The sequence below is a fragment of the Garra rufa genome, chromosome 21, assembly GCF_049309525.1.
Source record: "Garra rufa chromosome 21, GarRuf1.0, whole genome shotgun sequence".
NCBI lineage: Eukaryota > Metazoa > Chordata > Actinopteri > Cypriniformes > Cyprinidae > Garra > Garra rufa.
Window position 1 is genome coordinate 10527525 of NC_133381.1, and position 15316 is coordinate 10542840.

At 36.0% G+C, this 15316-nt stretch overlaps 1 protein-coding gene across 1 annotated transcript in view; it reads right to left on the minus strand.

The window, feature by feature from the left end:
* gabrr2a (gamma-aminobutyric acid type A receptor subunit rho2a) overlaps window positions 1-14928 on the minus strand; it is a 21169-nt gene extending 6241 nt beyond the window's left edge. Inside the window, exons 1-2 of the mRNA XM_073827562.1 lie at window positions 14633-14928; window positions 11540-11646 (exon numbers count right to left, since the gene is read on the minus strand). Of these exons, the coding sequence (XP_073683663.1) occupies window positions 11540-11646; window positions 14633-14757 (232 nt within the window). The 5' untranslated portion in view covers window positions 14758-14928. The remainder of the gene's footprint in view (window positions 1-11539; window positions 11647-14632) is intronic.
* Between the last annotated feature and the right edge of the window lie 388 nt (window positions 14929-15316).

Sequence of the window (15316 nt, forward strand, 5' to 3'; positions counted from 1 at the left end):
CAACATGTTAATTAAGTTCATAAATAAATAAATATTCAGTTTTTCTCATGTTGTTCCAAACCCATATGACTTTATCTTCTTAAAATTCATGAACAATATCTCCTTTTATGTTTCACGGAAGAAAGTAAGCCATACAGGTTTGGAACGACAATGATTACAATAAATGTTCAACTAGGGATAGTTCATCAATGTGAGTAAATAAATAAGTGCATTTTCTCTTTCTATTTACACACTTAAAAAAGACAATGCATGTCTTTTTGGGTTCCACAGAAGAAAGAAAGTCATAGAGGTTTGAAACAACATCATGATGACAACAACATGTTTATTAAGTTTATAAATAAATAAATAAATGTTCAGTTTTTCTCATATTGTTACAAATCCCTATGAAATGAAATCTGCATCTTTAAAAAGCTGGTCAGCAGAAGAAAGCATGAAGTGCTCTAAAATTTCTTGGTAAACAGGTGCAGTGAACACAGTGGACCAACACCAGCAGATGACATTGCACCCCAAATCATCACAGACTGTGGAAAATTAACACTTGACTTCAAGCAACTTGGGCTATGAGCTTCTCCACCCTTCCTCCAGACTCTGGGACATTGGTTTCCAAATGAAATAAGAAACTTGTTCTCATCTGAAAAGAGGACCTTGGACCACAGTCCAGGCAACAGTCCATTTCTTCTTTTTCTTAGCCCAGGTAAGACGCCTCTGATGTTGTCTGTGGTTCAGGAGTGGCTTAACAGGAGGAATACGACAACTGTAGCCAAATTCCTTGACACATTTGTGTGTGGTGGCTCTTGATGCCTTGACCCCAGCCTCAGTCCATTCCTTGTGAAGTTTACCCAAATTCTTGAATTGATTTTGCTTGGGAAGCCTCTCAGGGCTGCGGTTCTCTCGGTTGGTTGTGCATCTTTTTCTTTGACAGTTTTTCCTTCCACTCAACTTTCTGTTAACATGCTTGGATACAGCACTCTGTGAACAGCCAGCTTCTTTGGCAATGAATGCTTGTGGCTTACCCTCCTTGTGAAGGCTGTCACTGACTACGTTTACATGGACACCAGTAATCTAATTAATGACCTTATTCTGAATAAGACAATAATATGATTAAGCTGTTTACATGAGTTGCTTTTAGAATATTCCTTTCATGTTCCCGTTTTACATGTTATAGACATAGATCGATTAATGACACACATCATTAGGTCCACACGCGACGCTATCAGTTCATCTTCCATATAGACTTTTGGATGTTTCGGTTTTAAGTTTACAAAGCTTGAAGTGGCTCTGGACATATGCAACAAATTTTTTTGAATGTGTGAGTTAAAATTTGCCGTGGTCGCATTTGTGCGAGTGCATGCTGTGCTGCTCCATACAGCGAGCATTTCAGAGCCAGTCAGTTTTTAGAAAAAAAAAAAAAAAAAACACACACGCAAGCACAGTCACCGAAAGCCAGTTTAGTTTTACTTTTTTTGTTATCCCTGTTATCTTTGCCGTTTACCTCACATTACGCTTTGGAGGCTTTCTTTTATTTATTTTTTATTAATTAATTTGATTGCTCAGTGTTTGCGCGCCCTGTAATAAATTGTTTAGTCGGCATATAACACAACATGTGATGGAGTCCATGCCTCGTCTTATTAGTTTTTGTTAATAGATGCTATGTAAGCTAGTTTTATTTTATTGTTGTTGTGCTGTTTAATTAAAAATAACAAATCCATCTTTTAAAGTCCCCCTGAAATCAAAAAAGTTTTTTGGCTTTTAGTATAAATATATTAGCCTTAAGATTATCTACAAGCTAGTGTGCTTCAAAACAATGACAAAATTTGCGTTTACAAGATATGGGCATTCAAAACTTACAGTCTCGTCACTTCCGCCAATATGAAGCAAGGATTTGGATGATATCACCGTGCACTTCAGTTTCTAATCAAACGTTCTGTCCAATCAAATGCTCTCTAGAGTCCGTAATGTCCCGCCCCCTACACAGAGACACAATACACGGAGCAGATCATATGTGCGATCGGCATGTATTAAACTACACAGCCTCAGCATGATTATGATCACCATTTCGTTTTAGCAAGAGTTTCATATTGAACCTGTGGGTGATTATTAGTCTGTGGCTGTCATAAGCTTACAAATGCGGCTTTACTGAGCTCAACAGCTCTGGCCGGAGCATATAAATGGAACGCTATTGGCTATTCAAAATTAGTGGGCGGGGCTGGGCGATATGTTTTTGTTTCAGTTAAAAGTACGTCACCACATAGAATAACGCTGCGTGTTTCAAGGCGCTTCAGTGGACCTTTAAGAATTTGTTTTAATCTTAAAATTGATAGGTGTAGCCTATATATGTAAGCAAAACCAAGATCACGAATTCGAAAGTAAAAGTGAAAAGCATCCTAAGACATTCCAATAGCGGAAATCACGTTCACAAAATTAAAATCACAAATAATACTAATGAAAAAGAACGGGTTGAATGTTAACTACGTTTCCATAAAACTATAAGTTATGATAACAGACAAACTATTTATCAGCAATGAGCATTGATTAATCCCATGTTGTAGCAAAAAAAATAAATAAATAAAAATGAAACCAAAGCATATGCACGTGCGACCAACTGAGAGCGTTATGCCGCGTTCCAGGCAACCCGTTACCCGTGTTTTTCCAAACTTCTACCCGTTAAAGTGCACTGGAAAGACACTCAAACCCGTGAATTCCCACCCGTGAACTCGTACTAGATCGATGTACTCCCAGTTCCGAGTTCTGACGTGACATAGCCCGCAAAACAATAAAGCCTCTAGGGGTGCGGTGTTTATGCAAGTGGCACACGGTGGAAAAATAGAGTTTAGGACAATATAACGTTGCAATCAAATTATTAATAATATAAAAATAATAAATGCTTGGCGTGACTTGCCTGGAACGCTACAAAGCCCTGAGTCGTGGTTTGAAGACGTGATTTACGAGCTGAAAAACCTGCCTGGAACGCAGCATTAGTGTGTATCCTGTCGCAAAATGTGGAGAAAAGTCCTACACAAGGGGAATAGTGTGATTAAGGTGTGTACATGTCTTCCATAATGCGACTAAAATAGGAATACTCCACCTGTCTTAATTTCGATTTGTGTTTGACTCCGATTATGACTTTAGTCGGATTAAATTAATCAAAAATACCAGTTTACATGGTTGCTTCTTAATCAGAGTATTGTCTTAATCACGTTAAAATCGGAATATTGTTGTCCATGTAAACGTACTCAATGATTGTCTTCTGGACAACTGTAAGATCAGCAGTCTTCCCCATGATTGTGTAGCCTAGTGAACCAAACTGAGAGACCATTTTGAAGGCTCAGGAAACCTTTGGAGGTGTTTTGAGTTGATTAGCTGATTGGCATGTCACTATATTCTAATTGGACATTAGAGAATTGGTGGTTTTTTGTTAAATGTGAGCCAAAATCATCACAATTAAAAGAACCAAAGACTTAAACTACTTCAGTCTGTGCTGCACCTATATATATATACATACATACATACATACATACATACATACATGTGCATCTATATATATATATATATATATATATACATTCTGTATTTCTCATGTTGTTCCAAAACCATATAACCATATGTCTTCTTAAATTCATAGAAATTACGTTCATCAACATAAATAAATAAATAAATACATTTTCTCTTTCTATTTACACACTTTTTATCCTATTAAAATTCATAAAAATATGTCTTTTGTGTTCCACAGAAGAAACAAAGTCAAAAAGGTTGGAAACAACATAATGATGACAACAAAATGTTCATTAAAGGCATAGTTAATCAATCAATAAATAAATATATAAATATTCAGTTTTATCCTCTAAGAACTCATAAAAATGTATCCTTTTGTTTTTCACAGAATAAAGCAAGTCTTAGAGGTTTAAAACAAAATAATGCTGTTTATTTTAAGGTTAGCTACTTTTCTGTTTTTCCAAACCCATATGACTTTTTATCCTCTAAAAACTCAACAAAATATATATCCTTTTGTGTTTCACAGAAGACAGTAAGTCTTAGAGGTTTGAAATGACATGCTGTTTATTTTAAGGTGAACTTCTTTTAAAAAAAAGATCAAATCACCCCTTTCCAGGGATGATTTTATTAACAGCATTTTTTTTTTCAAAGTTCCCGAGGCTGTGTCATTGAGCTGGTGATCGCTGGTTGATGTTTGACTAGTGGGCGGTCTTTAAACCAGCTGTCTGCGGGGCAGGGCAGGCTGGGATTGTTGCATGTGCTAATCCACGAGGTTGGCTGACCGGCCGGTCAGTACAAACCGCTGCCAGATTAATCTCGTCACCAGTACCACAGCGCCTCAGTCCATAGCACATCGAGCGATCCTCCAGATGGACAGACGAATGCTTAAGTCTTTAACGGATGAATAGAAAAAAGCGAGAAAAGAAAGAGAGGCAACAAAATGTAATGTGATTACAATCGTCCTCAGTTTCACATGCAGCTCGTAAGACTAACTGATCCTTTCGGCGAATATCAGAACTCAATTTTGACTGTTCGAATAACACGAAAAAGGCAGCTAGCTTTGAGACATGTGGCATCCTGGCATGGAGCTGTTATTTGATATCTTTTGATCTTTCATTTCATTTCGTATCTGATTTTCAAACGCTGCTGGCCCAGCTGGCCCAAACATTATTACTGAAAGCAACACTGCGCATATGCAAATCTGCAGAAAGAAGTAAACAGGGATGTGTGTCATCTACAACATGATACCAATCTTTAATATGTGTAATCCCTCACATCAAGAAACACATACTGCCCTGTAATGACCCGTAAACAAGCAGTGAGTGCTATATGTCCTGTGTACATCAACCGATACTCCCCTTGTGGAGGATTAGGCATAAGCTTTATGCACCATCAGTTAGCCGTCTCTGGATTTAAACCAGACTGCAGTCGTGCATTAGCAATTCTCTTTTGCTTCTGAAGTAAATCTCATTTATGCAGTACACACGGCACATTATACCTGCGCTACCTTTTACTAATCATCGCAAAGGATACTGCAACTGGTCGATGAAATGCATGCTAAAGCATTGTCTAAAATGATAGGACACAACAAGTATCCTGGTTTAATGTGCTTCAGTTTATATACAATGTTTGTTATTGAATACTGACTGAGCTGTGAAAAGAAATGGTTCAACAAAGCCATGCAAATACTTTTGATACAGCAATATACTGCAACTGGTCGATGAAATGCATGCTAAAGCATTGTCTAAAATGATAGGACACAACAAGTATCCTGGTTTAATGTGCTTCAGTTTATATACAATGTTTGTTATTGAAAGGAAAGGAGGAAAGGATACTGACTGAGAATACTGACTGAGCTGTGAAAAGAAATGGTTCAACAAAGCTATGCAAATACTTTTGATACAGCAATATATTTTTGAGAAACATCTATATGCAAAACAAATCCTTGTTTTGAACCAGCCTGTTTAGTCACTCTGCAATTCACAACCTTTTATGTAGAAGAGCTTCTCTATTGTTTTGGTTTTAACACAATCTGGTCCATCTGGCATCATATGGCATTTCAGAGCTACAATGTCAGTATAGGCATATTTCACAGAGTACATTTTATAATAGCTCATTGCATAATTAAAATAAATGTAAAAAAAATATATAAAACTAAATACTAACAGAGCAACAAGTTCTGTGAAAAGAAATGATCATAGAAATACTTTTGATACAGGAATATTTTTGAGAAATGTCTACATGCAAAATAACCTCTTGTTCTGAACCGACCTGATTATTTCATCACTGGTATTTCATAACCTTATCAGTATTTTAAGAAGAGTTGCTGAATAATTTTGGTTTTAGTACAGTCTGTACTAAAGGTGTTGTCATGTATAAGCACATCCTTCTCAACAAACCAACCCCCTTCAATTATGTACAAAAATGTGCAGCTATTCTACATCTCCGTGGCATTTTTTGCCTTGGTCTTTGCCTTTTAATGGGTGGCTTTTAGAACCTAGTTGTAGGGAGCTTTTTGCACCCAACAATGTCCTTTCACTTATGTGGCATTTACTGAAAAAAACAGTAAATGTATTAATTACGTTGAACAAAACTAAAAACAGACATATACATGTACATTACCAGTCAAATGTTTTTAAACAATAGGATTTTTATTGTTTTGTTAAGAAGTCTCTTTTGCTCACCAAGCCTGCATTTATTTGATCCAAAGTACAGCAAAAACAGTACAGTTTTGAAATATTTTTACTATTTAAAATAACTGCTTTTTATTTGAATGTATTTTGAAATGTAATTTATTCCTGTGATTTCAAAGCTGAAATTTTAGCATCATTGCTCCAGTCACATGATCCTTCAAAAATCATTCTAATATTCTCAAAAAACATTTATTATTATTATGTCGAAAACAGCTGAGTAGAGTTTTTCATGTATTTTTGATGAATAGAAAGTTTAGAAGAACAGCATTTATCTGAAATAGAAATCTTTTGTAACATTATAAATGTCTTTGTCATCATTTTTAAATGCTGATCTTTGGATTTTTCTATTCATCAAAAAAATCCTGAAAAAATGTACTTGACTTTTTAAATATTGATACTAATAATAATAAAAAAATGTTTCCTGAACAGCAAATCAGCATATTAGAATGATTTCTAAAGGATCATGTGACACTGAAGACTGTAATGATGCTGAAAATTCAGCTTTGAAATCACAGGAATAAATTACATTTTAAAATATATTCACATAGGAAACAGTAATTTTATATAGTAAAAATATTTCAAAATGTTACTGTTTTTGCTGTACTTGGGATCAAATGAATGCAGGCTTGGTGAGCAGAAGAGACTTTAAAAACATAAAACATCTTACTGTTCATTTATTTCTATCTATCTTTCTAGCGTTTTTAGAAGAAAAGCAAATGAAAATGCCCTTTAACCCCTTGGTGAAAATCTCTAATACTATGAATCAATGACATTGGATGACAGTTGTGAACCGATTACATCATGTGTTGAACTAGCAGTGAGGTTTTCAGCATCAACCAGATGCAACAATGCATCACTGACAGAGCTGACAGATCTGTGTATGCGTCTGAGGGGGTGAATATGTTTGGGCTATTTTCATTCCCTTTGCTGTGACCCCCTGCTGAACAAAGAGCAATTCCCAAACGTACGCCGAGTCAGAGCATCCAAATGAGTGACTTTTTAGATACTCTATTCATAGGAGGAACGGCATCAAATGCGGGAGCGTTTCTTTTTCTTTGCCCTATATAGGAACACATCATTAAAAAAAGAAAAGGGGGGACTGTATAGACTGGCAAGAGAACGTTCATGAGTTCTTAGCCTTTGCCATGCAAACTTTTAAGTGTTGTACACTTAAAGAATTGCCTTAAGCTTCCCCTTATAGCATCCTTTAATACCACTCTAGCCACGGTAGAAAAGTCTCTGCATTAGAGGAATAAATCATACAAAAATGAAAATTATAACTTTCTAATCTTCCTGTCATTCTAAAGAAATATTTGTTATTTTTCTCAATTTATCACAAAAGTAAGAGTTTTTGAATCTTTACACCATTGCGATGACAGTTCATAGCGACCATGACTGTCAAACTTCAAAAAAGAAAATAAACCTACTAAAAATGAAAAAGCACCAGTCTTCTAAAGCCACAAGAAGTCATTAGTCCTTAATAATTGTACATTCTTGAACAAAATTAAACATTGCTTGGTAATGGGTCAACAAAGTATTGATAGTTGTGTGAATCCATTACATGGCTTTCTATCAAATTTTTGGTTGATTGTAATCCATTATATAGCTTTCTATCAAAGTTACACAGTTGACACAGTTCTTGTCATATTTTATAACCATTTTCTAAACTATAGTGAATAAACTGTGAGAATGTGAGAAATTTCAATACATTTTGATTTGAACTGTAGGTTATGAACTAAATAAGGGGAATAAATCATGTCAATTTGCATTTTTTGGCCTATTTTGTAACCTCATCTTCCCAGAGAATCAATCTGCACACACATCCAGCTGTTTTTCATGTAATCTGATTGATTGTTAACTTTTCAAACAGTGAAAATCTCATTAAAACTTGTGTAAAAAGCTGTGTAAAAAGGCACCATCTGCCAAGCTAGAAGCTTAAAAAAAATCTAACTGCAACTGATCTGAGCGGGTTTAATAAGGTATTGCTTTGTAAAGGAAATATGTGAAATCAAGGTTAGAGACACTCCATGTCCATGCATAAATTAAATCAAAGCATGCTGACTTATTTCTAGAGAAAAAAAACTTCAGTTATTATTCTTAACATGAAATCAACAGACCAATTATATTACCACCGTAGCGATTCGAGTGGAATATTTACATGAAAAATAAGCATGGATTTCAGAAAGTAATTGGTTTCTAGCCCTTTGCTTCAATGACAACAGCTCCTGAGCTGCATGAACTCTACAGTCATGGCCAAAAGTTGAGAGAATGACACAAATATTAGTTTTCACAAAGTTTGCTGCTAAACTGCTTTTAGATCTTTGTTTCAGTTGTTTCTGTGATGTACTGAAATATAATTACAAGCACTTCATACGTTTCAAAGGCTTTTATCGACAATTACATGACATTTATGCAAAGAGTCAGTATTTGCAGTGTTGGCCCTTCTTTTTCAGGACCTCTGCAATTCGACTGGGCATGCTCTCAATCAACTTCTGGGCCAAATCCTGACTGATAGCAGCCCATTCTTTCATAATCACTTCCTGGAGTTTGTCAGAATTAGTGGGTTTTTGTTTGTCCACCCGCCTCTTGAGGATTGACCACAAGTTCTCAATGGGATTAAGATCTGGGGAGTTTTCAGGCCATGGACCCAAAATTTCAGCGTTTTGGTCCCCGAGACACTTAGTTATCACTTTTGCCTTATGGCACGGTGCTCCATCGTGCTGGAAAATGCATTGTTCTTCACCAAACTATTGTTGGATTGTTGGAAGAAGTTGCTGTTGGAGGGTGTTTTGGTACCATTCTTTATTCATGGCTGTGTTTTTGGGCAAAATTGCGAGTGAGCCCACTCCCTTGGATGAGAAGCAACCCCACACATGAATGGTCTCAGGATGCTTTACTGTTGGCATGACACAGGACTGATAGCACTCACCTTTTCTTCTCCGGACAAGCCTTTTTCCAGATGCCCCAAACAATCGGAAAGAGGCTTCATCGGAGAATATGACTTTGCCCCAGTCCTCAGCAGTCCATTGGCCATACTTTTTGCAGAAGATCAATCTGTCCCTGATGTTTTTTTTGGAGAGAAGTGGCTTCTTTGCTGCCCTTCTTGACACCAGGCCATCTTCCAAAAGTCTTGGCCTCACTGTGCATACAGATGCGCTCACACCTGCCTGCTGCCATTCCTGAGCAAGCTCTGCACTGGTGGCACTCCGATCCCGCAGCTGAATCCTCTTTAGGAGACGATCCTGGCATTTGCTGGATTTTCTTGGATGCCCTGAAGCCTTCTTACCAAGAATTGAACCTCTTTCCTTGAAGTTGTTGATGATCCTATAAATTGTTGATTTAGGTGCAATCTTAGTAGCCACAATATCCTTGCCTGTGAAGCCATTTTTATGCAACGCAATGATGGCTGCATACGTTTCTTTGCAGGTCACCATGGTTAACAATGGAAGAACAATGATTTCAAGCATCACCCTCCTTTTAACATGTCAAGTCTGCCATTCTAACCCAATCAGCCTGACATAATGATCTCCAGCCTTATGCTCGTCAACATTCTCACCTGAGTTAACAAGAAGATTACTGAAATGATCTCAGCAGGTCCTTTAATGGCAGCAATGAAATGCAGTGGAAAGTTTTTTTCGGGATTACGTTAATTTTCATGGCAAAGAAGGACTATGCAATTCATCTGATCACTCTTCATAACATTCTGGAGTATATGCAAATTGCTATTATAAAAACTTAAGCAGCAACTTTTCCAATTTCCAATATTTATGTAATTCTCAAAACTTTTGGCCATGACTGTACATGTTTGAGTAAAACATAATAATTATGTTCTCCAATATGAAGTGTAACCCTGGACCACAAAACCAGTCATAAGGGTAATTTTTTTTTAAATACATCGCCTGAATAAATAAGCTTTTCATTGATGTATGGTTTGTTAGGATAGGACAATATGTGGCCAAGAACTATTTGAAAATCTGCAAACAAAATCTAAATATTGTGAAAATCACCTTCAAAGTTGTCTAAATGAAGTTCCTAGCAATGCATATTACTAATTAAAAATTAAGTTTTGATATATTTATGGTAGGAAATGTACAAAAAGTCTTCATGGATCATGATCTTTACTTAATATCTTAATGATTTTTGTCATAAAAGAAAAATCGATTATTTTGACCCATACAGTGTATTTTTGCCTATTGCTACAAATATTCCCGTGCTACTTAAGACTGGTTTTGTGGTCCAGGGACACATATTGTGAATCTTGTACTTCAATGAAAGCAAAAACTATCTGTACAGAGAGTCAAATGATTAATGACACAAATTTACTTTTTTGATTAGTGACCTAGCAATAGTGAGGAATCAATTTTAAACAAAAAAAGTTTTGTTTCTTTCTAGAATTGTATATTTGTGAACCTGGACCACAAAACCAGTCATAAGGGTCAATTGTTTGAAATTGAGATTTGTACCTCATCTCAAAATTGATTAAATAAGCTTTCCATTGTTGTATGGTTTGTTAAAAAAATCAAAATATTGAGAAAATCACCTTTAAAGTTGTCCAAATGGAGTTCTTAGCCATGCATATTACTAATCAAAAATTAAGTTTTGATATATTTATGGAAATTTACAAGGTATCTTCATTGAACATGATCTTTACTTAATTTCCAAATGATTATTGGCATAAAATAAAAATCGATAATTTTGACCCATGCAATGTATTGTTGGCTATTGCCATTATTTTGTGGTCCAGATTCACATTTGATGAATTAAAAATGATATGTACAACTAATTGTTTTGGGTATATGATACACAATATAGGCAACTCTATGGCTTAATATCAAATAATAATGGGCTAAAATTACCTGCATATTAATGCACATTACAAACTCAAATTCTCAAAACCACATGCACTCCAGTGAAACTAAATTCCCAGTCTTAATTACAGGCCACAGCAGTGCTTAATAGCTGTTTACCCCTCTAGAGGGAGCCAATGTAGATTGAATGCCTGCTGGTCAAATAACTGACCTGGATGTTCTCAAACTGTGCATATTAAATGTGTAACCTGTACATCAGAAGAAAACAGTGCAACTAAAAGAATTTTCAGTGGCTTTTAGGTAGCTAATGGAGTTAAGATATCATAATGGTACTTTATAAGCTTTGTCAACAGGACTTACGTCTTTTTTTTTTTTTACTATTTTTGACTAATCTCCAAAAGATGTTGACTTTAAACCTTTTACATAGCATGTACTCTACAACTCTTTGAAGATTTTTTAAAAATAGTCTCTGAGTGAGGTTGTGTCTTATAAATTAAGGCAAAGAATGGAATTTACATTCGCAACACAGAAGAATGAAATACTAACCTGCAAACGCAGGCCTCATGGTGAAGTCATGGTCGTCCACTTTCAACAACTGCTCGGTTTTCAGTCGCCGTGACTTTGTCACATCCGGTGGCTTCTTTGCCAGGGAGCTGTGGGTTTCAAAAATCACAAACAACTCAGATCAGCCTCTTATATCATGAATTTAGACAATGTGAAATCTACCAGAGGTTACATGAAAAATTCAGCCTGAACCCTCAAAGTCAATGAGGTTTATATAATTTCTGTGAAAATGCAGCCACAAAAGTGTAATGACGGATTAAGATCATGCACGGGGCTTGTATCAACGAATTGTTAAGGCAGTTGTGAACTAGCTGCAGCAGCCGGATCTGTTTCAAATTACAGAAGATCTTATCGACAGATGCTCAGATGAGTCCTGAACACTGGTTTCACGAACTGTGATTGTTCCAGTCAAACAATGCACATAATTAACTCTTTATGTGGTGATATAATAATCGCTGACAGTGACTCAAAAGTTGACTGCCTCGCTCCTCTCAGCTTCATGCCATTTGTAATTTATTTCCTGTTGCGAATATGAGACAGAAGGCAGCTTGCCATGACTGGCACCCTGTCTGCAGCGATACTGCTGGATTTTCTCATGCAAATTTGCACTCAAACAACATGTTAATTCTTCAGATTGCTTGTTTGTTTTAATTTTATACACCCGTGAAGCTCTACCCTTGTCAGCTTTTGGTCACGACAGCTTTGTGCCAACGTACTGTCCTTGGCAGATGGGAGAAACATGCCTGTGACACGTGGCTGTTTGTCTGAGTAAGAAGCACCAGTTTGAGCACGCTAGTGATACATGTTCGGTTCAGTGGCGGTATCATCTGTCTGGTTCACGTTAATTGCGCCCCGGCCCCTGGCCTCATTTACGGCACTCTGCCGTCACATAGAAATCAGGCTAATAAAGGTGGTCGAAAAATGAGTCTGCGAAAGACATCAATGAATGAGTTCAGAGCATCACCTCAGTTCCTATGTGCAGCCCTGGCATGTCTGAACACATACGTCAGATGCATTATCGTCAAATGCTTGTAATTAGTAATGGGCCAGTATAGATATGAAACACTGAAACTTTAGCTTAAAATGATTTTGACTTTTGAGAAAAAAATCACAAATGTGACCTTGAACCACAAAACCAGTCATAAGGGTCAATTTTTTGAAATTGAGATTTATACATGATCTGAAAGCTTATGGATAGAACAATATTTGGCTGAGAATCTGAGGGTACAAAAAAATCTAAATATTGAGAAAATCGCCTTTACAGTTCAAGTTAAGTTTTTAGCAATCAATATTACTAATCAAAAATTACGTTTCGATATATTTATGGTAAAAAAATTACAAAATATCTTCATAGAACATGATCTTTACTTAATATCCCAATGATTTTTGGCAGAAAAGAAAAATTTATTATTTTGACGCGTATAATGTATTGTTGGCTATTGCTAAAAATATACCCGTGCTACTTATGACTGGTTTTGTGGCCCAGGGTTGCAAATAATGACTAAAAAAAATGCAGCTGATTGTCTTATAAAACATACTCCATCTTTGTTTTACTTACAACTTCGAAAAACTTTTTTTCTTTTTTTTACTGTGCATATGATATTTTGAACATGAAACGGCCGATGACTGGCCTCTTCATCGATTAACAGAAGTGTCATACATTTTTAATACATTTTTGCAGTTTTTTTTATTTGTAGTAAGTTTTCGTTTAACCCTAAAATGCAAAGCTAGCGTTCCTCCATAACATACATATGTGACCCTGGACCACAAAACCAGTCATAAGTTTAAATTTTGCAAAACTGAGATGTATACATCATATGAAAGCTCAATAAATACGCTTTCTATTGATGTATGGTTTGTTAGGATAGGACAATATTTGGCTGAGATACATCTATTTGAAAATCTGGAATCTGAGGGTGCAAATTAATCAAAATACTGAGAAAATCACCTTTAAAGTTGTCCACATTAAGTTCTTAACAATGCATATTACTAATCAAAAATTACATTTTGATATGTTTACAGTAGGAATTTTACAAAAAATCTTCAAGGAACATGATCTTTACTTAATTTCCTAATGATTTTTGGCATAAAAGAAAAATCAATAATTTTGACCCATACAATGCATTTTTGGCTATTGCTACAAATATACCCCAGCGACTTAAGACCTTAAGTCCAGGGTCACATATATACTAATATGTGGATCAAAATGCAGATAATTAGATGCATAGACTATAACACCACTTGTTTTTTAATAAAAAACAAGTTTAATTAAAATTACCACCTAATTCAGAGGCTTTTCTTAGATTTTCTGACAAAAAAACACAAGGAAAGCACAAACTGTCAACCAGACATGCGTTTTAACGTAAATTTCTATCATTTTTTAGTGCTGGGCAACAATTAATTGCAATTAATCGCAACCAAATTTAAACGTTTTTGTTTATACAATATATGTGTGTGTACTGTGTATATTTATTATGTATATATAAAGACACACACATACAGTATTATAATATATTTTGAATATATTTAGATGTATTTACATATTCATATAATTTATATGAAATAAATATATTTAATATATAAACATCACATATTTTTCTTAAATATATACACATAATAAATATACACAGTACACACACATATTATGTACACAAAAAAAAAATTAATTTTGGATGTAATTAATCTTAACCCAGCACTAATAATTTTGTATATCTCAGTTGCTGTATTTAAACTGTATAATATCGGTACAGGCAGACTGTAAAACCCACTAAACCTTAAGTTTAAAAAAAAAGTAAATGATGAATAAACTATAGAGTTGAAACACTGAAAACTCAATGTGATTAGTTAAATAGATGAAAACAAATATGTTGTGTCTAGACTACTTGTTGACAGACATCTTTAGTCATCTTCAATGTGATTATTGCTATATTCATCATCATGATCACAACAGTCATCAACATCAGCATCTTTTTCATCATCAGTTATGAGCCCTGCAATGTGCGAGTGAAATCCACATGATCATCCGCATGAGATGTCAATCCAAGTTCAGTTGTCAAAGACTGAAATGCCACTTACGTCCCATGCTTCTGAGTTTCCACCGCTCCTGTCCACCTCCTCTCTCTCGTGGTGTGTTTATTCCGGCATTCGCCAAACGAGCCCAGGAAGAGCACTAAAATCAGGAACTGTCTGAGATAAGGCATTATGCAGAGCAGGTGAAAAATCTACAGGTGTGTCCTGAAATCCAGCTTAATCCATGACCGCGACGGCTCGGGAAGGGCAGCATCTTTCCGTTCTCAGCGTAGAAATCGCTGCAGCTCGCATCTCTGGCATGCGCGATGTGTGGATGGTTTAAATATCAGCGCGGCGCGACGCGACGCATGCCGCAGCTCCGCGCGGCGTCTTCTGCCTGTCATTGGTTATCAGCCACACAGCTGCTTTGGCCACATGGCATCATCGGTGGGCATACGCGAGTTTCCCACAGCTGTCTGTACGGTTTGAGGAAAAGTCGGATTAGAAAAAAAACCACATATGACCCGAAAAAGCTTTGCATCGGAAACTATGCGTGCTTTCAAATCTAATGCACGAGTGAAATGCATCCGCTGAATGCCAAAACATCCTCTAAAGCGATCGACGCAATTCCATATAATTCTCGTGGGATGACAAGTTTGATTCACCTCCGATTCTAAGATGAATACTTTTGTTTACAATACGGTGTATTACATAATCGTGGCATTTGCTAGTCTATTTTTACAACACTGT